The 23,566-nt window shown below is 36.0% G+C and overlaps 1 protein-coding gene across 1 annotated transcript; it reads right to left on the bottom strand.

Moving 5' to 3' along the window:
• Positions 1–2,328: 2,328 nt before the first annotated feature.
• LOC113069387 (dysbindin) lies at positions 2,329–23,566 on the bottom strand. Its single transcript, XM_026242445.1, has 4 exons — positions 23,264–23,566; positions 7,462–7,611; positions 6,662–6,805; positions 2,329–4,249 (listed from the first exon to the last, which is right to left on the bottom strand). Exons 1-4 carry the CDS (start codon positions 23,304–23,306, stop codon positions 3,987–3,989), a joined length of 600 nt encoding a protein of 199 aa, XP_026098230.1. The 5' UTR covers positions 23,307–23,566; the 3' UTR covers positions 2,329–3,986.

The following is a 23,566-nucleotide window of genomic DNA, read 5'->3' as shown; positions in this document are numbered from 1 at the left end:
GTACAGGTAACTCCACCCCGGGGCAGTGTTAGTTATGCAGTACCAGTATTCAGTGTACACATATAGACAGAGACATTACACACATTTCTATAGGAGGAGAGACCATGAGAGATAAAAGGAGTAATACATTTTTTTTTTTTTTAATCAGATTTTTTCCCAGCACAAATCTCTAAATATTCTTACAAGAAGTTGAAATTTTTTCTGACCTAAATAAGACTTAAGTAAGATTTGTGGCAAATGTTTTTAGCCTTTGTTAAACAATTTAAAAAATAGCAGAAGATTTTAAGAAGATTAAATTATTGTAAAAACAAATGGGCAAAACAAAGTTAAGTTATTAACATTGTTCTGGAGGCAGACACACTCTTGCAGTTTAATTCTAGATTAAAGACCCATCTCTTTAACCTGGCTTACACATAACATACTAATATGCTTTTAATATCCAAATCCGTTAAAGGATTTTTAGGCTGCATTAATTAGGTAAACCGGAACCGGAAACACTTCACATAACGCCGTACTTGCTACATCATTAGAATAATGGCATCTACGCTAATATTTGTCTGTTTCTCTCTTGTTCCGAGGTCACCGTAGCCACCAGATCCAGTCTGTATCCAGATCAGAGGGTCACTGCAGTAACCCGGATCCGGTACGTATCCAGACCAGATGGTGGATCAGCACCTGGAAAGGACCTCTACTGTCCAGAAAGACAGCGGAGACCAGGACAACTAGAGCCCCAGATACAGATCCCCTGTAAAGACCTTGTCTCAGAAGACCACCAGGACAAGACCACAGGAAACAGCTGATTCTTCTGCACAATCTGACTTTGCTGCAGCCTGGAATTGAACTACTGGTTTCTTCTGGTCAGAGGAGAACTGGCCACCCAACTGAGCCTGGTTTCTCCCAAGGTTTTTTTCTCCATTCTGTCACCGATGGAGTTTCGGTTCCTTGCCGCTGTCGCCTCTGGCTTGCTTAGTTGGGGTCACTTCATCTACAGCGATATCATTGACTTGATTGCAAATGAATGCACAGACACTATTTAAACTGAACAGAGATGACATCACTGAATTCAATGTTGAACTGCCTTTAACTGTCATTTTGCATTATTGACACACTGTTTTCCAAATGAATATTGTTCAGTTGCTTTGACGCAATGTATTTTGTTTAAAGCGCTTTATAAATACAGGTGACTTGACTTGACTTGACTTATTTTGTTTAAAGAATTCAAATGTTTTTACTGGAGAATAATGTAGTGCAGTGCTTCCCAAACCTGTCCCACACCTTTTGTATGTCTCCCTTATCTAACACACTTGATTCCACTCATCAGCTCCTTAGTGGAAACTGCAAGAACTAAACTGGGTGTGTCTGATTAGGGAGACATACAAAATGTGCAGGGCCTGGGGTCGTCCAGGACAGGTTTGGGAACCATTGTTGAAGTGCATTTATTAATTGATAGCCATCAACATGGATTGAAATGACATTGAAACCCAAATTATAGTTCATGAACTGCAGAAGCAGTCACTCGAGCCCAACCAGGTGTCAGTCAATCACCAGTTCAAAGGTCACACATACTTGCGATCACACCTACAACAGCAGGTGCCTAACCATGAGGTGAACACCCTTATTTCACTTCAATTACAGGCAGTTCACACAAGAATTATACACAACAGCAAATAGTGACCATACCTGTCAAGCACCAAAAAAAAAAAAAAAAAAGCTTTTGCAACATATGTACTCTATGAAGTTGTGCAAACACGAATGTTGTGTTTACTGATGTCAAACCAGTTCAGTGCCCAATTTGTGAAACCATAAATGAATGTTAATTACATTTCTACTTATTTTTTCTTTATTTGTACTCTTTGGATATCCCACAATTGTACTGTTTTATAAGAAGCATACTTTCTTGATTGATTGGATCCTTCACAAGCGGCACTCCTAGCCCTCCATGGGTCTCGCTGACTGACATGGAAATCTTCTTATCATCTCAAGTGTAAGCCCAACCCTTTATATAATCAAGTATATCTTCTCAAAAAACCATTTTGACAGCTCAATAATATTTGTAGCTTTTTTCTCTTTTGTTCGTCTTTGAATAGCATTTCCTTGAATGACACAGCACTACATTCCTGTCATTAGAGTCACAAAGAAAAATAACTTTCTTACTATTCTAGTAACTTGTTTTTTTGTTTTTTGCTTTTTAACAAAAATGCTATTTTTTGTGCCTCCCAGAAAACTACTAAGGAGTAATATGCAGATTCATAATTAATGTGATGTGAAAACCTTTTTTTTTTTTTTTTTTTTTTATATTTTGGAAATAAACAATTCAATTTTCAACCATACACTTTGGTGGCATTTGGCTTTATTTGGAAAGCAAAGCATAAGGTTGTGTGGACATCAGAAGTGAGAACACATTCCCAACACATGGTCGAAAGAAAGAAAGAAAGAAAGAAAGAAAGAAAGAAAGAAAGAAAGAAAGAAAGAAAGAAAGAAAGAAAGAAAGAAAGAAAGAAAGAAAGAAAGAAAGAAAGAAAAATAAAATAGATCTGATGCTCTTAAAAAACAAACCTGACACAACAAGTTTTATGGTCAACATCACAAAACCTGCCAAGAGTGGATAATATTTCACCCCAAATCAAAATAAATGATTTGTTTTAGCTTAAAGCAAATGAAGTCTGTTGGTGCTGTGAAACGGTGGGATGTACAAATGCTCACAAGTCAAGACGTGTCAAAGAATTAATGTGCTCCCAGGTTTTATTCCCCAACATCACACCCCTAACATGTTTTTTTTTTTTTTTATTGTGACAATTTTCATAACAGTTAAGAACATATTTCTCTCAAATTCTCAATACTGTAATAAAAATTCACAAATTAGTTAAATATTTTATTTACATCAAGCTAGCATTTGTTGTATTGCCCTCTATGCTGTTTAAAATATCTAATAATCTAATAAATATTGCCATTAAGTTAAAAAAGAAAATATAAAATAATGTAAAGATGCAAAGAAAAAAACTTAAATAGTAAAACTCTAAAATCTAAAAATGACATTTATTTTTTCCATCTACTCTCCCTCATGTCTTTTGAAACCCATAAGACTTTAATTTGATCTCTCACAACACAAAGTGCATGCACTTTATATGAAAACGTGCATGTAAATAATGGCTGACAAAAATACATTAATCACATTAAACATGACAAACTCAGATATGCAAATGTGCATGTGACCAGCAAGAACCAATGTGATTTGTTTGATCTCAACTTCCTTGTTTACCATATTTGATGTGCTCTATGCACATTGATCATAAAACGTCATCTGATTAAATCTTTTTACCATATAAAGCAATTGTGACCTGAATTAAGCTGATAAATCCATACAGTAGTTGTATGATGCCTTTATGCCCTTTTGGACCTTCAAAGTGTTGCATGGGCTTTTTATATCTTAGGTTTCATTACAAATATCTAGATTTGAGTTTGTGAGATGAATGAAAGTCTTGTTTGAAACCACATAGGGGTGAGTAAATGATAACAGTTTTCATTTTTAGAGTAAACTTTCCTTTTAATGATGTACAGTAAAAGCTTAATTTTCTTTAAGCAAAAAATCATTGTATATTTTGTTTTCTTTTGGAAATGTTTCCATGACTTACCACTTTAATTCAAAATGGTGATGCATTTAGTCTCTCTTCGGAGCAGTTTCAGTCTTTGTAAAGAACATTGCAAAGTATTAGTGATGTGTGTATTTATAAACCTATATTCCCAATCAAAAAGATACAGTAAAATGTTGGTAAGACGCAAGTGGCGATTAAAAAATGCAGGTCTGTCAAAGCGTGACACTCCCAGTGTGACGTAATAGGGGTCTTGAATCAGTCAAATTTCACAAGTGTTCATAAAGGTCTCTTGTAGATTGATTTATGGCTAAAACCAGTCAACCCACCCATGAAACAGTCTTAAACTAGTCATGTTACACTTGCCAAATGGTCAGTAGTTAATGAGAAGGCAGTTTATACTGAGAGAGCAGACTGCTCTTTTGTGGCATCGTTGGCTGTGTCCGCTCCTGTTCGTAACAGGCTTTCGTCATGCACGTCTTCATCATCTGATTGGACGACGGGAGTGTTGGATCCGTCCTCATTGGAGGCCTGACTGTCACAGGTGGAGCTGGAGGAAGTTGACAACATACGGGATTTGATCTCGCAAGGGTCAGAAATCCTCAAGGACACGTCATTTCTCCTCAGTCCATCCTCTTCTACATCAGTGTGGCCAAGAGCTGGAAAATAAATGGCTGTTTAATTTACTTGGACAAAAATGTACACTGTGGCATTTTAACTTCAAGCGTAGAAGATCTGAGCTACATGGCTTCAACATTCAATGAGTGACTGCTTCTTATGACACTTCTATAAAAAATGTTTAACAATAAGAGGGTTTTTACTTTCTCTTTAATGACAATGCTAAAGTGCTCTAAGTCATTTTATGCAACAGCAAAGAGAAAACGTTCCTACTACTTGACAGACGACACTGAAATTGGTCTCTTGAGAAATCCCACTTGTCTGTGTGAAACCCTTCAAGCCTTTTTCACACTGAAAGTGTTTAAATTGCTGCCGTAATTTTTTTTTCTTTGAACCAGTTAAGCGCAAAACCCCACCTCACAGCCGATTCTAAAGGAACCCATGTCAATACACAATTACAAGTCATCTGTAATAGTTCATCTCAATGGCAGTTCATTATCTGATGTCATTGCTAAAGGGAACCAGGCTATTATTTATTATTATTTTTTTCAAGCGACATCTTTTTGACTTCATCCTAAATTAAAAAAATATTTTTTTTTTATTTATTTATTCCTTCCCATTCTAACTTGTACTTATTTGAACAAGCCTAGAACTTAGTATTACGAGCACTTCCTGTGTCTGTTCGGCTCTTTAATATGAATTGCTTGGGGATTTCCCCAAAAAGTTGCTTTGGATAAAAGCATCAGCAAAATGAATAAATGTAAAGGTTTAAACGCTCAGACATGACTAAAAAAACATCTACTGTTCTGTAAAAAAAATTCTTCAGAATACACAGTGACGTTTAAATGGCTATTAATGAATCTATACCAGCAGGGTTTAACAGGGACATTTTAACCAGCCAAACCAAACCTTGGTCTTTGCACTATTGTGTGTGTGTGTGTGTGTGTGTGTGTGTGTGTGTGTTAACCTGTTTCTAGTAAAACTTGCGGTCCCCACAAGGGGGAAAAATATAAAAAATGGTCAATTATGTGATCTAAAAATGTGTAAGAATGCAGTTTAGAAGCGGGAAAAGGAGGAAAGAAGGGGTAGGTATATAGTTATGGTTAGGGTTGGGTTGGGGATAGAAAATATTATTTGGTCAGTATAAAAAGTATTGGAAGTGTATGGAAAGTCTCCGCAATTCACAGAAACAAAAGTATGTGTGTGTGTGTGCGCGTGCGGGTGGGTGGGTCGGTGGGTGTAGGCCCACGCCCGTGTGTGTGTGTGTGTGTGTGTGTGTCTTAATCCCCTAAAACAGTTAAACACAAACCACACCCAGCAAACAATTCTAAATATTTTACTGATCATGTCTAGGGTTTGTAATTACCTTCACCAGCCAAATTGGCATTAAAATATTTTTAATAAACTAGATTATAAACAGAAATTACTGGTTTAGATTTATATTTAAATATATTTATTATTAAATCTGATTCAGAATCATTGAACTGAAAGCTTTCAGCCAGTTGTTGTTCGTGAATACAATAAAAATTATATATATAATTTTTTTTTTTTTACAGAGATTGGTTTGCATTCTTTAAATATTTTATTCGAATCAAAGCAACAGATACAAAGATGATTATTTTGACTATCTGCTTTCGTCAGTGTGCTTTGTTTTTCTAATTAAAAAAATAAATAAATGAATTTTAAAACATGGGACATCTTGTCCAAATGAGTAACACTCTTTGTGCTTTGTTGTTCTAATGTTGGAGGCTCCTGTTCTAATGTTGGAGTACATCATTTATAACCCACCAAACTGACTAATGAGTTGATATATTTTACCATCATAGGGTTTCCATCCACATTTGACAGGTTTGTGGGTGTTCATTTCAAACCCTGGTCATGTCATTAACTGCACTGATTTCCTGCATAATGTTAACCTCTTGCCAGGTGACCTCATGAATGAGCTGACCAATGAAACTGGCTGTGGGATAGTGTTGCATTTTGAAAAAAAAAAAAAAAAACATGCCAGCTTGACTATAGTATCCAGGTGTATCAGGCAAATCACTATCTACACTAGAATCATCATACAAAATTGCTAACTTTTAGATTTTTTCATGAGATCAGGTCAGTCTGCACACCACATACTAAAAATATGATCTAATTGGTAAGCAACTTTATCACTTCCAGCGGTACTTTGCTTTCGGTGAGGATAGAAAAATAACTATTTTGCATTCTACAGGAAACCTTTTAGAAAACAATGTACATTTTTTCCACTGCCGGCAATTTTCAACAACAAAGTGACATGAGGCAATGGAGACTGTCAGCAATTATATGACGTTCTCCTACAAATACCATAAGAGATTCAGACAGTGGATCCTTATCCCCAACCACGTGATACTTCAGTCAAGCAAGAACACCAACGAGCAACTTATAGAGCCAGTTGACAGCTATTTAGACTAGTTTGGAGTTTGTACCTGGAAGAGGGGATGCCAGTGAACCTTCCTCTCCGCTGGCACTGAAGAAGACATCCAAGGCCTCCTGGTCAGAGATGTCCATCAGGTCCATCTGCTCTAGCATATCGACATTCACCTCCATTGATGAAATACTTCCTAAGGGAGCTGCAACAGGAGAGTCAGACATGAGATACAAAGACAGTTATTAGAGGTAAATTTGGTGTACTTGGATATGTATAACCTTGTGCATGTGTACATAGATACATGTAAACATATATGTGTGTATCGATAGTAGTGCTGTCAAACAATGAATGACATCCAAAATAAAAGTTTTTGTTTACACAATATATGAGTGTACTGTGTATTTATATGTATTATACAAATACACACACATACAATATATATTTGTAATATATATATATATATATATATATATATATATATATATATGTGGGTGTGTGTGTGTGTGTGTGTGTGTGATTTAGATTATATATAAATATATTTAATATATAAACAACAAATTTTTCTAAAATATATACATGCATGCATGTATATTTCTATACACAAAATAATTATACACAGTACACACATATATTATATAATAAACGTGTATTTTGGACAGCACTAATCGATAGTTTAGAATAGTTTAAAATACTTTTTAAGTAAAATACAGAAATTCTGACATTTTTTGTTTTTTATTTTAACGCAGTTAAATTGTTATAACATTATACTAGCCTATATATAATTATAACAATTATAAGAAATAAAAATAAAATTAAAAATTAAAAGAGTCATCCATGTATGTGTGTGTTTAAACTCACGTCTCTTATAATCTATCTGCAGGTGTGCAGAGGAAAGGTAGACATCGACATCGTGTTGAAACACCTCCTCGAAGAATCGTTGTCTCTCTCTCAGCCTCATTTGCTGGGTCGAATCTGCATCCGGGACTCTCTGCGCATGCTCTGTCTCAGCTACCAGCAAAAACAGAGAGAGTCACCTCACATACTTTTTATATCAACACCGTTTACAGAATATTCGTTCAAAATACATTTTTACACTTTCATGCAACAATTAGTCCTAGTAGAATAATGAACAAGCTACATTCAATAATAATAATTCCGCCAGCAGGGGGCATAAGTTACCACTACACTCACTGACTGTTTTCAGTTTGCGTCTGCTTACATTAGTATCTTACCCTAACCTTGACACGATTCGTATGTCCATAACCTCATATCTTTTTTAATGCAAATCAAATTTAGACATTCGGTTCGAAGTTTTTGTTGTTTCTCTAAATTAACTAAACGTCTTCAGTGGTGTACATTTCATAAATAGGAGTGCCCAATGAAAAGAGAAGATGAAAGTAACACGTTTAGAAAGAGAACATGCTGTACTAAATAAAGAAACATTTGTGGAATAAATGAGAATGTGTTGGAGATATTATCTTGTACCTTTTGGTTCAGTATGGTTGTTACTCACAGGGCTGATAAACCTTCTTTGCTTAAGCTTCATTTGACAAGCTAGAAATACCAAACAAACATTTGTGTGTTTTCCTGACTTAGCTATGGATCTGTAGTGACAAAATCACTAAAACTTTGTGCTTTTAACATCTTCAAAAGGGAAAACATGGTTAAAATGCACTAAAAGAAGTTGCATTAAAACCAATTTATTTCTAATATCACAGTAGGCCTATTATTATTATTTTTATTTAACTTTGTGTCACGTAGCTACACATACTGAAACCTTAAAACCATGGTACTGCCACTGCTTTATGGAAACGCTAGTCAGTAAGATGCCCTGCTATGATGATAAACATGTATTTGAAAACATGGAAGCAGGCTGACAGAGATGTTAGTCATTGGTCTATATACAGAGACCTCCCAATGCGTGGTAGCTCATGCACAAGGATCTCCAAATAGACAATATGAGTCATCTGCCACCCTGACCCCAGGAACCTACCAATAAAAACATGAACAACCAGTTCTGAGCAAAGCACTTCATTTTCAGCTTTCATCAGATGCAGTACATTAATATAATCACTTAATAGAGGCAGTATAATAGACCGCATTAATTGTGTATTTTTTCATTACACAGAATCAGTGCACACAAGCAACCATCAAGCTAATTATGGGTTGCCAGTATGACATGTTCAGCCCAACATTTGTGTTTCACTGTCCTTGAAAAGTGACACAGGAGCACACATCAGCTCAACTGAAATAACAGCCCTAAAGCTTGCACCATGGGTGTAGCGTGTTAGAAAATGGCATTCTCTTCCTTTCACAAGTCATTAATACATCCAGACTCACAGAGACAGTGTCCCACAATTCAGCCATAATTAGAAGGCACAGACTGAGCCTGAAATAATTGGGTCTGCCTTTTAAACCTGGTCTAAAATAGGAATAATGTAAAGATTATCTGCTGTGTGCTGCCAGAGCTGGTTGCATTTTCAGCTGCTATCAGATGTGCACAGGGCCGTCATCCAAAGGGGTACGTGTGAACACTGTCCCAGCATTTTCTGCACCACTGATTTTTTTTTTAACAATCTTGATAAAAAAAATAAAATAATAATTGATACCCCTTCATCAGGCTATCATCAACCATAATGATATAAGATCATGTAGAGGCCATACTCAAGGAGAGAAAAAAAAGTTTTATTTAGAGACCTAAACAGAGCAAAAATAATGCATGTGCTGGTACTTACAGTGCATGGCCAAAAAGAAATAAGTATTTCTGATAGCTTGTGATATTAATGTTTATAACAGTATAGCGGACTTCTAATGCACTAATCTTACATTTAATTTATAAAAATAAGTAACAATTTCAAACACACAAAAACAAAAAGACAGGTGTACAACATGAAAGTGGAAATTTTTTGATTTATTAAAGGCCGTTTATTTGCTAAAATGTGTGGACAAGTGTTGATCATGTTTATAATTTAGAGGCTTTACAATTTTATGCATTAAATATGATACAGTGGGCTTTATAAGGTTAAAGAACCAGTGCAACTTTAAAACAGACCAGGCATTCAGTACAGTGATTATTAACCATATATATATATATATATAGGGTGTGGGAAAATGTACATTCACCCAATATGAGTAACTTTCCAAAACAAACTGCCAACTCTTGTTTATGTTATAGACAGTGTACATCATTCAACACCCATGTTTGAGAAAATGTCTCACATCGCTCCAAACCTGTATGCATTTCTTTCTATTGTGTAACACTTTTAAAGACATAAAAAAAATGTCTCTTTCTTTTTAATCCAATGAGGGTGATTAAATGATGAACGATGAAAGATACATTTTTGGGTGAACTACCCCTCTTAGAGACTGACAAATAAATGAATCACAAATACAGGTGCTGGTCATATAATTAGAATATCATCAAAAAGTCAATTTATTTTTACTAATTCCACTCAAAAAGTGAAACTTGTATGTTATATTAAATCATTACACACAGACTGATATATTTCAAATGTTTATTTCTTTTAATTTTCATGATTATAACTGACAACTAAAGAAAATCCCAAATCAGTATCTCAGAAAATTAGAATATTGTGAAAAGGTTCAATATTGAAGACACCTGGTGCCACACTCAAATCAGCTAATTAACTCAAAACACCTGCAAAGGGCTTTAAATGGTCTCTCAGTCTAGTTCTGTAGGTGACACAGTCATGGGGAAGACTGCTGACTTCACAGTTGTCCAAAAGATGACCATTGACACCTTGCACAAGGAGGGCAAGACACAAAAGGTCATTGCAAAAGAGGCTTGCTGTTCACAGAGCTCTGTGTCAAAGCACATTAATAGAGAGGTGAAGGGAAGGAAAAGATGTGGTAGAAAAAAAGTGTACAAGCAATAGGGATAACAGCACCCTGGAGAGGATTGTGAAACAAAACCCATACAAAAATGTGGTGGAGATTTACAAAGAGTGGACTGCAGCTGGAGTCAGTGCTTCAAGAACCACTACACACAGACATGTGCAAGACATGTGTTTCAGCTTCGCATTCCTTGTGTCAAATCACTCTTGAACAACAGACAGCGTCAGAAGCGTCTCGCTTCAAAAAGGACTGGACTGCTGCTGAGTGGTCCAAAGTTATGTTCTCTGATGAAAGTAAATTTTGCATTTCCTTTGGAAATCAGGTTCCCAGAGTCTGGACGAATAGAGGAGAGGCACACAATCCATGTTGCTTGAGGTCCATTGTAAAGTTTCCACAGTCATTGATGGTTTGGGGTGCCATGTCATCTGCTGCTGTCCATAGAAAATGGGGTATTGTGAAGAGGAAGATGCGATATGCCAGACCCAACAATGCAGAAGAGCTGAAGGCCACTATCAGACCAACCTGGACTCTCATAACACCTGAGCAGTGCCACAGACTGATCGAATCCATGCCACGCCTCATTGCTGCAGTAATTCAGGCAAAGGGAGTCCCAACTAAGTGCTATAAGCTGAGTGCTGTAAATGCTAATACTTTTCATGTTCATACTTTTCAGTTGGCCAAGAACAAATCCTTAAGAAAAAATGGTCTTAAGTTATATTCTAATTTTCTGAGATACTGATTTGGGATTTTCCTTAGTTGTCAGTTATAATCATCAAAATTAAAAGAAATAAACATTTAAAAATATATATTGGTGTTTTTGTAATGAATGCATATAATATAAGTTTCACTTTTTTAATAGAATTATGGGAAATAGATAAACTTTTTGATGATATTCTAATTATGTGACCAGCACCTGTGGAAGCTCTTTACAATCTTATTTTTTTTCCTAGTGTAGCAAAACCTTTTGGGGAGCCTGGGTAAGACTGTGAGGACTGCATTTCTGTTTAAAGAATTCATGAGTCATCACATTCAACAGGAAAACTGCCACAGAAGGAAGTTGTGCAAGGTTTAGATGGGGTTATTCTCTCTCGCCTGGTGAGGACGATGGGAGGCATCCAGGGGCCACTGCGCTGTCACTCTGAATAACTTACCAGATCTGCACTCGCTGACCAACACAGCCAGAAAGGGCAAAGGGGGAGCTGGATGTCCATTTATGTTTCCATCTGACAGTGCTGTGTGACTCAGCACAGTGTGTGTAAGCAGGTGGCCAAAATATTGAAAAAGTAGCACATATTTGTGATGGTTTACCTGCTATACGTAATCATTTTAATTATCTTTTTGTAACGTGCTTAAATTAGATTATTTATTTATTTATTTATTTTTATTTACAGGAATGATAGCAGAGATTGTTGTAACATATAATGTAACATAAACTGTCAGTTTCAATGAATCAATTCAACAAGCGTATCAAATATTAAAGTCATCCATAAATACAAAAAAATAAATATCTAATGCATAAATATCAAATTTTGGGGACTGGTTTAAATATTAAATGTTCTTGTCATTTAAGGAGTGACATAAAGCTTACATAATAAAAATTGTTGGGAATGAATATGAGACATATCTTAAAGTTGTTTACTTGCCAAACAGCTATAATTGTGTGCAAATCTGTGCCAGTTGCCAGCAGACAAATGCACTGCTGCTACGAAGACTGAAACTCACGTTGTGTATTATGCAAATTAACTAAATTAAATAAAAATACAAACTGTGTATTTTCATGTTTCCACATGAAAAACGTCTTAAACTTTATGACTTCTTAAACTTATTACACTTTATAGACAAATACATACAGGTATGTTGAAGGTAGATATTATCTAGGAACATGCATGCATGTAAGAGTATTGTTATGGTTCCATATGATTGTCCAATGCTTGAAAATCTTGCTTGTGTTTTGTGTGTTTGTACATGGTATTTCCTACTTTATCTGCCAAATGTCCCCACAAAGATAGTAATACTAGTAAATTTTGACCTTTTGAGAATCAAACAGAATTATGTTTCTTTGGAAAATATAAAAATGGCTGTAGTTTTAGTTAGGGGTAGGCTAGGGTAAGGGAACTGAAAACACAGTTTGTACAGTATATAAACCAGTACGCCCCCACCCCTATAATGATAGGCATACCAGTGTGTGTGTGTGTGTGTACTATGGACAAAAGTACTGAGACACATGACTTAGGTCCCTAATATACACAGCGCAAGTGTTTTTGGTAGTTTCAGTCCAATGCAGTTCTCATTTTCCTGTTCTGCGCCTTGTTGTTTAAATAGCAAACGCATTGAGCCCATTTGTGCACCATGGCCATGTAGGTCTAAAAAATAGTTTTTTTCAGGTCCATTGTTGGTGCATTTCTATTTTGAGGAACTGAAAACAGACTGCACCAAAGACCAACTCGAACGTCTAAAGTCTGGCACAATATTTTTTCTTTGTTATTTAAAGAGTGAATTAGTAATATGCACCTATAAAGCACATTTAACACCTTTGGGATGAACTGGAACAGAGATTCTCATCCAACATATGTACCTGACCTCACATAAGCTCAAAGGGTTGGTGTAATGGTCAGGTGTCCCATTACTTTTGATACTTTTGTCCATATGCATGTGGGAAGTCACTGCCACTTAAATCTGCAGTCTGTAAGTTTTGCCTTTTTGTCGCTATTTCTGTTTGGAAACTACAGTTGCAGGTTTGGATATTCACTGTACTTCTGAATTAGATACTACGTCTTGAAAGTATATTTAAAAATAAGATGTTACAACAGAAAATGTCATCTAAACGTGTACGTAACATGTTCGACAGTTTTGTCTCACTATCAATGTTGATTAAATCTAACGATCGCAAAGTTGGCTCTGATCACAAAAAATTCTTATTGTTATTATTGTTATTATATTATTATTTGTTCTCAAATTATTAAAGCATCAAGCGTGACTATGTGTATTTAGTGTGTATTAGGGTTATAGGCAGATACAGTCTAATATCTAATTCATCAAAATAAATTGTTCTCAACCTCAAAACCTCAAAAAAAAAATTATATTCCTTAGAATCTGTTCTGAAATTATAGGTTTAATTATTCCAGTTACCATTAGATGAGGCTATAAATGATACACTACCTGCAGCATCCACACACGTGATATAGCTTTCTACGACAGCAAACTCAGAAACTGAAACACTCAAATACTAGAAAACAGTATTACAGACTTGCCTTTGTGATTCAGACTAAGGTAAGGACACAGTTTTGAACACTCATTGGTTATGTACTTGCTAAATAATTGATTTTGGATAACTTTTAACCAAAAAAAATAATAATAATAAAAAAATGAAGCTCTAAGGATTATAACAAATAAATGCATACATTTAGAAAACCTTTTTATTATTATTATTTCATGTAAGATTGTATTGAAGCACGTTCCTTAAATCCTGCAGAGACATACCAAGATTGTAGAAGGGCTTAAATAATTCCTTCACCTACAGTGGCATTCTACATACAACTGTCAAAGCATTCAATATGTAAACTTCAACTAGCTTCTTTGAACCCTGCAGGGATCTCCTCTTCCATTTTTCCATGACCTTGTCCAAGTTTAATATTTAAAAACGTACGACAGTGTTTATATAAAAGGTTGAGAAGGTTGAGCTACTTAAAACGCGACAGACTTGCCATGAATGTATATTGCATAACTCCGGTGCTATGGCTCTGTCCTTGACATCTGCCATGCGCATATTTGCATGTGTATGAAAATAAAATGATGACTTGGTTCTTCTGAAATAACACTGCATGCCATTTAAGTGCTTTGCTCAGGGGTGCAGCTACAGTGTGTGTTTTATTCTCTGGCATTCCCTTCCAGTCGAATCGCATCTTCTCTAACATGATCGAGAAAGAAGCAAGTCAGGGAAAATCTGATTTGACTGAGCTATTGTCCTTAGAAAACAAAATGTTGCTGCCCACTGTTGCACTTAGCGAAATGCCAGTGTGGTGGGCATAGTGTTTATTCAGCTGGCAGAACTGGCTGAGCTCATGAGTGTTCCTGACCTGTGGGTCACATATCAATTCATAAGCAGCAATAACTATATACTGTTCAGTTTATGTAATCTTAATTTTATTTTGGTGTGTGCTAATGCAAATACTGTTGTATGGACATAAAAGATAACTCATGCAGCTTATTTTTCTAAGCGATGACTTAGAATGTGGGTCCAGGTCCAGCACACTCTCATAACAACCCTTGTGAAAAAGAAGAACACTTAAGTATAAAGAATACGCATTACAGAAATAGTTTACTTTAAATTAATATACTTTTAAGACATTTAACTACATGTTATTTACAATTTTATGAAAATATACATTACTTTAAATGTATATTAAATGCAAACAGTTGAACTGAAGAGTGCAGTTTTTAGTACATCATTTTAATATGTACTGCAACATACTGACAGGCATTTATGGTAAAGTAAAATATACGTAATTTCCATTTGCTTGTCATGTATTGAAATATATTTGTAGTTATACATTTGTAACGATGAAGTTGCAGTTTAGCATATAAAGAAATGTCATATCAAAGAATGCACTTCATGGAAAATTATAATAAAGTACTTTACATGTGCTTTAGTATGATAGTATGTAAAATAAACCTCTTTTAAAGCACAATAAATGTCATTAAAGTAAAATGTTTAACATCATTACAAAGTATGCTTTTAAGAAACTCACATAAAGTGCTTCTCTTTAAGTACACTTATTTTATTAATTTAAAGCACAGGTTTTTCATATGTGCATTTGAATTAGACAGCAAGATCAAATTGATTAAAATATAGAATACTTTTTTTCACAAGGAATTTATCTTCTCTGGCCCCTCTGACGGTTATGGTTACAGGTGTGGACCTATATGGTAATGTTTCACCAACAAATTTGCAAACTGTCATAGATTTAAACTGAATAAATACATATGAAATTGTCAACTTTTAAAATACTTTCATGAGTTTAAGTTTGTGGGTCTTTTGACCTTTCCCGTTAAAAAACACAGAGAACACAGAGAAAAGCAACCATCTGTACACCCTATAATAGAGTCAGCCGACCCCTGCTCACGGAGGGCTACCTTCCTGCAGACAGTATCAACCCTGCTTTAACATTCCTGCCTGTTATTTACAGGAATATTTACAGGAATCCTGAATATATTGATTAAGTTTACTCTTAAATTTAGGGTTGTAGTTGAGCTGTACAGGAAGGAAGCCCTTCAAGGCTCAACTACCCTTGCATTAGAAACCATCATGCAAAAAATAAATTAAAAAAATATAAAAAAACACTCCAAAACTTTAGCGACTCCATAGAAATACTTTTGCAACTCTTGCATAGAAATACTCTTGTGACTGTTCCATAGACTGCCAAGTAAAGTACACTGTCAAGGTCCAGAAAAAGTATGAAAGTCCATCTGCACAAGAGGAGCATAAGCTACCTGCATTCAGCTCATATTCTCCAAAATGGGGCTACAGTGATGCAGAGAGACACAGAGGAGTGAAAGTGATGAAAACAAGCAAGTAAATGAAGGTGGGCATGTGATCTTTCCCAAACATTACAATATGCAAATATTTTTACATAACAACATGAGCCACTTAGAATGAAGATGGTTATCAACATAGTTCTCTGAGGTCTGCTTGGTGTGTCCCAGCCTTCAGAAAGGTTGGAGACCCATGACCTAGGGACCTAGAACACCCTAGCAACCATTAAGGAATGTTCCTAACCAACCACTGACCCTGGCAGCACAACCTAGCCACCATATAAAGCTTATTTTGACTGATGATTGGCTGGAGCTTATGGGAACAGCACAGTGCATAGAGTTAGATTTGCTGTAGAGCAGTATGCAAAGAGGTGGAAAAACACCAATCTGAAACATATCCAACACACACACAAGATCAAAACAGAAAACAGGAAAGTTAATCAGGAAAATGCAGGAACAAGTTTTTTTTTTTTTTTTTTACAAATAAAAGCTAGTTAACCATTGTGCAGATTTTCTTCATTTACCATCATGTAGAGTTGCACATCAGGTCAAGTCAAGTTACCTGTATTTCTTCAGAACTTTACACAATACACATTGTGTCAGAACAACTTCATAGTGATTAAACTGGAAATATTCAGACTCTGCTGTGCCATTAGTCGGTTCAGTGTTTGGTTTAGTTCAGATTAATAACTGTGTGAAGTTAATCAATCAGTTGTTTTGCAAAATGCAGCAATGTCATTATTCATTATTCAAGTGTTGATTCAGTCAGTTCAATACCTCAACACCAGTGCTGAGGCTGCAAGATGTGATTTAGATGTAAATCAGCTCGACAAAAGACAACAGTACCATCATCCTAATGCATTACCTTCAAGTTTTATCATCTGATGGTGTTGGTCAATGGGCCATATCAATAAATTACTGAAAATTAAGTGTCATTTAGGCCCTAGCTAAGCAAGCAAGAAAAAGAAAACAGTGGGAAAACTCCATCAGTTGACAGAAAGTGTGTCCATCATGTTAGAAAATCATCCAGGGGTGCGATTCCCAATAGCATAGTTGCTAACCTTTTAGCATCTTAGTTGGTTGGCAATGGGAAATTGTATTGCAACCAAAAAAGTTGCTAACTTAGTTAGCAACTATGCATTTGGGAAATGCACCCCAGTATGGCCATTCATAAGTCGAGTAAACACAACCACATGAGGATGAGATCACTCTATTTTTCTCTTCCTCTCTCAGTCTGATCTCTTTCTCACATCCATCCCCCTTTTTCAGACTGTGTTGTTCATTCATAGCTGGGACGGCTGAGCAAGATGTGTTAGATCAATGCAGATAAAGGCGGATTGTCTGTAAGGACTGATTTGTCATTCCCTACATACAAGGCAAAGCTCTGTTTCCACCACACGCCACCCCCAGCTTTCTTTCTCACAGTGGGTCTCGCACCAAAGCATACTGGGAATATGATCCAGCAGGGTACCGGAAAAGGCACCGCATCCATCCAGGCCCTCTCAGAGTCATGCCAACAGTCCCAGCCCTTTTAGACAAAAGTAAAACCATCATGTAGGTCTTGATTTTAACAGATCCTGGCCGCTTATTCACAGGAATGTATTCAGTTTGTATAAATAGTCATAGGTTTGTTTAATTACTTACCACAGTAGGAATGTCTAAACCACACATCAACCTCTTCCAGGCATCTCACCCAAAACACTGACATTTTTCTTCTAGGAGGTGACTTTAAGAAGCAATTACAGAGCAAAGGACAACCTAAAACAGTCCACCACATCCCTCTGAGGACAGTTTGAAAACAGGACATGGGAAATGAACTTTCCAGATGATTGAGTTAAAAGTTCATATGTTAAACCTCAGGGACTAAAACAGCAAAAGTCTGATTTACTAACTAAGAAACCATAGCTTAAAGGGATAGTTCACCCAATAATTATCTTATCACTATCATCATTACAATAACTATTTTTTTCATAAATAACTCAACATCATGTCATTTCAAACCCGTAAGACCTTCGCTCATCTTAGGGACACAAATTAAGATAATTTGGAACGACATGAGGGTAAGCAATTAATGACAGAATTTTCATTTATGAGTGAACTATCCCTTTAAATACAGATGCTTGTTTCTCCCATTGACGAATGTTTTACCCACTTTTGACAACAAGTATGTTAACTTCAGGTCAAAATAGCCATTCTGGTGGTTTTGAAAGAAATTTTGATTTCAAACCCACAAACCAAAAGCAATGAGAGCATTGGATGAAGAACGAGATATTCAGCTATCATTACCACTTCTTTTGGGCAAAAAAATGAAAGTTCTATCATTTACATACCTTCATGTAATTCCAAAACGACAAGATTAATTTTTTCATCTTCCATACACAATTGAAGTTTTTTATGATACCTGAGAGAGTCTGTCCCTCCAGTGAATATACATTCCACCAAAATGCTTAATTTTTTTTACGAAGAAATCGTAAAAGAGTTGAGCGGTTAAATGCATCTTCTTAAAAGGCTTGATCACTTCTTAATGTACTAACATTGGTCAAAACACTGTTTTCTTCAATGGGTTTTAAGATCATCGATTAGACATAGTAAACTCACTATAAGACAGATCTTTAGATTTATAAGTATTAGCAAGTATAAGGAATATGCTTCCATATGTATGTTAGCCTCAGTGCTAAAAACATAGCCACAAATCTCCATAGGTTACTATAGGGTACACATATCCAGGATGTATAACAATGAATGTGTTTATTTAACAAGTAATAATACTGATGAAATTCAAAGCAACTTATTATAGGCCTACCTATGCATTACAAGGAAAACAGCTGATCTAAGGCTGTTATCATGTCCATGTACTCCTTGGGTCATCACGGTTATGTAACACTAAGACTCAAGCACGATCTGATGATGTCACAGGTCTGTTATAAAAGATGTCATGTCTACCAATGTCATGATCTGTCAGGTCATTTGCATCTGCCGCTGTTTGTTGGCTTTACTGATCTCTGACCTGCTGCGCTTTCACAATGCCATCCATCAAACTGCAGGCAGAAGCATTAGCTCACATCATGTCAAGAGTGATGTTAAAGGAACCCAAAGATGCTTCCAAACAGATAATAGACTACATGCTGAACTTAGAGGTACAACATGATTCTCTTGGAGCCATGGAATAGTGGTTAACACAGATCCATTGACTGACTGATCTGTATTCATGACGGTAATCATGCTTTCAGTCTGGTAAGGTTTTCCTTATCCTGGTTACCCTTTTCGCATCAACATTTTTTGTCCGGTCTATACACACATCAGTTGCAAAAAAGGTTTAAAAAGGCATCTCTGACTTTAGCAAGTATTATTATTTATAATATCTGGGTTCATTATGCCATGGAAGCCGTACCATGGTAAAAACCCATCAGAAGAAAACATATTAGGATGGTTTTTCTGCAACTACGAGCACTTTTGACTCAAAAAATATTGACTTAAAAAAAAAAAAAAAAAAAATCAAACCCTGTGTGTGGCGAGTGGGGCGGGGCCGAGAGGCGTGGGAACGAGGAGTGAGGCCAGGTGTAGTGATTGGAGATGAGCTACACCTGAGCCCCACCGCTAGTATCGAGTCCCACGTAGGAGATGGAAGGATATAAAACTGGAGTGACGACCGTGAAGGACGAGAGAGGACCAGGCCTGGGACATTATTTTATGTTTGCTTTTTATTTATGCGCACCAGTCGTCCGTGAGGGGCTGGTGCGCCATTTTGTGTTTATTTTTGATTATTAAAATGGTTTTGATGGTGCGCCGGTTCCCGCCTCCTTCTTCCCGATGAGTAAGAAGTTCATATCGTTACACTGTGAATTACCCATCAGAATCTGAAATAAAAAAGATCAACAAAATTGCTTGACATCATTATGATTTTAATCTGTGTTTTTTTTTCTTCAGATTCTTCTTACAAAACGTCCTTATTTACAATACAATTACAATAACGTTCATTATATATTTCTTCTTTTTTAATTTCTATAAAAATGTAATATATTTCAGAAGCTTTTTCACATTTTGTGTAGTTTTGTAAATACTAATATACAAAAAAAAAAAAAAAAAAAAATACAAATTAGGGGATTTTATGGTTTTCTCTTTGCCATGTAAAATGTAGACATTAACCTTAAATGTCAATTGTTTCCATACACACTAAAAATAACATATTTCATGACAGATGCTGCAATTCCAGTGTGTAAATTATCTTAACATGTTTTTTTATTTTTTTGCAAATAAAAACATGAAAAAAATGTGACATCTTGTGTTGGTAAGGACACAATATTAAAATACCTTTGCCCGGACTCATTTGCACACATCATCATTGCTAGCACCTGTATTTCATTACCTCATTAGCTCACAGCTGCCTCCTATTAGGAGGACTACAAAGATTCCACTCACACACAAACACATCACCAAAGATTGTTAGCCTGTAGCATATTTGTTCTGTTGTCTAGTTTTACGATTGACAACTGCCTTGCCTGACCTTTGCCTGTCTTGTGGTTTTCTCTTTTGGATTACCTTGGATGAATTGTTTTGCTGGTGTTTGATCTCGCCTGTCTGACTACACTCTCTAATAAAAGCCTTGCATTTGGATCCTCAACTCTGTCGCCACACCTCCTTCTTTATATAGAGAACAACAGTTAAAAGAAACAGAAAAATATTTTTGAATATTTGTCATTTAATATACCGTTATATACAGTAAACCTTGAACTTGTCTCTAGCACAACACCTAAATTTGCTGCGGTAAAGACATGTTGTGGAAATGACATTTTTGCTGATATTGCAGCTAGCAAGGTCTACTACATTAGTTTTGACTCTGACCCATACTCAGAATTCATGCTCTGCATTCAACCCATCTGAAGTGCACACACACACACAGCAGTGAACACACACACAATGAGCATCCATTTATGCTGCGGCACCAGAGGAGAAGTTGGGAGTTTTGGGCACCTCAGTCATGGTATTGAGGGTAGAGAGAGCGCTGTACATTCACTCCCCCAACCTACAAATCTTGACGGCCCAAGACTCAAACCCGCCACTTTTGGATTAAGAGTCCAACTCTCTAACCATTAGAAATACCCATTTATAAAATATCCACTGTTAAGTTACATTTAAAAAAAAAAAAAAGCGTGTTAAATCAGTTTCCTTTAATCATAGTAATACATTTTAAATAATTAACTTACAGATGAACTATTAAAATGTAAATGTAAATACATATTATATATATATATGTGTGTGTGTCTGTGTGTGTGTGTGTGTGTGTGTGTGTGTGTGTGTGTGTTCTTCTTAAACAAAAAGAAGTAGAAATACATTGTTACATTGAAAAAAATATCTTCATAGTAGAACCATTTGTTAACTTTGGCTGTTGGCTTCAGTCCTGCCTGGCATCCTATTCATTTTCTTACTATTGTGCAAATAATACAGTTAATACAAATAATACATTTAAGTATCTAAATATTATTTTTGGGTATTTCTGAAAGTTTGATAATATAACAGCAGCATAAATAGTTACTGTATAAAACAGAAATCCCCTTTCATGCCATGTGTCAAATCTACACGCATCTGTGTGGTTTCCTAAACTAACTGAATTATTAATAGTGGGAGTTGTTTTTGTGTGTGCGGAATGTGTGGGTATGTGAGATTTAGAAATAAGGAAACAAAGCCCTGAAGGCACCCCAAATCTCTCTAGCGATCTGACAATGAAGTCATTCACATGCTAACCTCCTAGACACATTTACTTCAGCTTATTTTAAGGCAACTCCCAATTCAGCTGTTCTGCTTAGAGAAACTAAGATTCACAGTAAAGTACCACAAAGAACAGTGTGAGCAAACTGAGAGGAATTTCTAATAGAGTCCACGAGATGAATGACTTGATAATGAGTCAAAAGGAAAGTATGAAACAGGGAGTAGAGCAGTCTGTGCTGTCCACTAAAAGGAATGTTATCTTTTTCTCAGACGTCATTAAAAAAATACTCCAAAAGTAAGTAGTTGAAATGATTCCTTGCAACTTCATTGAAATTTCTTCCCATTTTTATGCCATCTACATCGATTTCCGCATGCCTTTTACATTGAATAACATCAGATTATTAACTGATGATATTCAATGTAAATTAAATTAAAATTATATTAATAATGATAAGACTATCTATCTATCTATCTATCTATCTCTCTTCACCATATTTTACCATGTGGCCTTTTGACAAATCAGAAACATTGTCATAATCATTAGTCACACAAGCCAAGACAATTAGCAAATTCCTAGACAAGTACAGTTCCTGTGGAGTCATTCCACAAAACCTGAATCACACCATCTTAAACAACTGGGGTGCGAACCTCTAAATCTCTCTGTGACATGGACATTTTACTCATAATTAGAGCAAAACTGAAAGAGATTGATGCAAATTCCCAAGTGAACAATCTAATTTCTAGTCTCACTCTCCAAGCGTGTGTGTGTGTGTGTGTGTGTGTGTCCAGTGACTGTGGGAATTTGGCTTGTACCCACAGTCCATCTGCTAAAAATGGCAGGAAAACAATCCCATTTAGAGGGATTTGAGTCAGGGTACACACAACAAATCTAGAACCAAGTACGTCTTTGCTCTCTAAGCTTTGGCAGGTTCATCAAGTCAATCTGGCTCTTTAAATGTGTGGTCAAAATAATGACTGAAATGACCTGAAATACAAATTCTACATAACATTTTTTTTTTTAAAATACTAAAAAAAACTAAGCAAGACTTTGAAATCCCTGCAGTTTATGATAGGCTAGAATAAAACGGAGCCACCAATCAGACCATTTTAGATAATATTTCCTTATTCAGCGAAGGAAGTGATGAGAACAAATAAGGGAGGCCTATTTAATGGTCTTATTGGCGATGCCCCATTGAAAATATCAAGAAATATGTTTTGACTTACATTCTCATATGTATATTATGTGAATATTTGCTTGAATAAATGTTAACAAAAATGGCTGTATTTAGTAGCAAGGATTTTTCAGTGATTTTGTATGTTGGTTTATAAAATAACTAAACTTTATATATATATATACTATATAATATATATATGTACTATTGTACAGTTTGCTACATACAAGAAATATTCACTGGGGTAAAAATGTGACAACTAGTCTTTCTAATACATATTATTTGAGGACACAATGACTCTTCTGTTATTTAATGACTGGTCATCTGTCATGCTTATTGTGAAGCCAAGTTTAAGAAGATGAATAAAATAAGTGGACTAAAGGTGAAATACTCACATGGCAGACGTTTGTTGTGGAGGTTCGTCCCCTTTGAGCTCATGACTCTAGAGTGACAGAGATGCACAGCTGTAAAACTACCAGTAGCTTCAGTCAGTCTGCCGTCCCAGGGCAAGACTGGACTCTAGTACAGCTCATCTCCCCCCTCTCTCTCTCTTTCTCTTTCTCTGTGAGGCTTTAGGCTGTAGATTCAGTCGTGCACGTCCTCTGCAGCGGCGCAAGTGGCCGTATCTCTCTGCTCAGACCCAGACCTGAGGTCTAGGGCAAGTGGATCATACCAAATCCAGCCTTGCAGGAGGAGGA

This window comes from Carassius auratus, unplaced genomic scaffold, assembly GCF_003368295.1.
Source record: "Carassius auratus strain Wakin unplaced genomic scaffold, ASM336829v1 scaf_tig00001591, whole genome shotgun sequence".
Taxonomy (NCBI): Eukaryota; Metazoa; Chordata; class Actinopteri; order Cypriniformes; family Cyprinidae; genus Carassius; species Carassius auratus.
This window is presented reverse-complemented; position numbering and strand designations above follow the sequence as displayed.

Bases quoted from the DNA above. Each gene is read 5' to 3' on its own strand.
- LOC113069387 (XM_026242445.1), bottom strand. From the start codon at position 23,306: ATGAGCTCAAAGGGGACGAACCTCCACAACAAACGTCTGCCAT. The intron at 7,612-23,263 runs GTGAGTATTTCA...TTTTGCTGGTAG, and splicing joins CCACAACAAACGTCTGCCAT to CTGAGACAGAGCATGCGCAG. The intron at 6,806-7,461 runs GTGAGTTTAAAC...CTCCTGTTGCAG, and splicing joins GCAGATAGATTATAAGAGAC to CTCCCTTAGGAAGTATTTCA.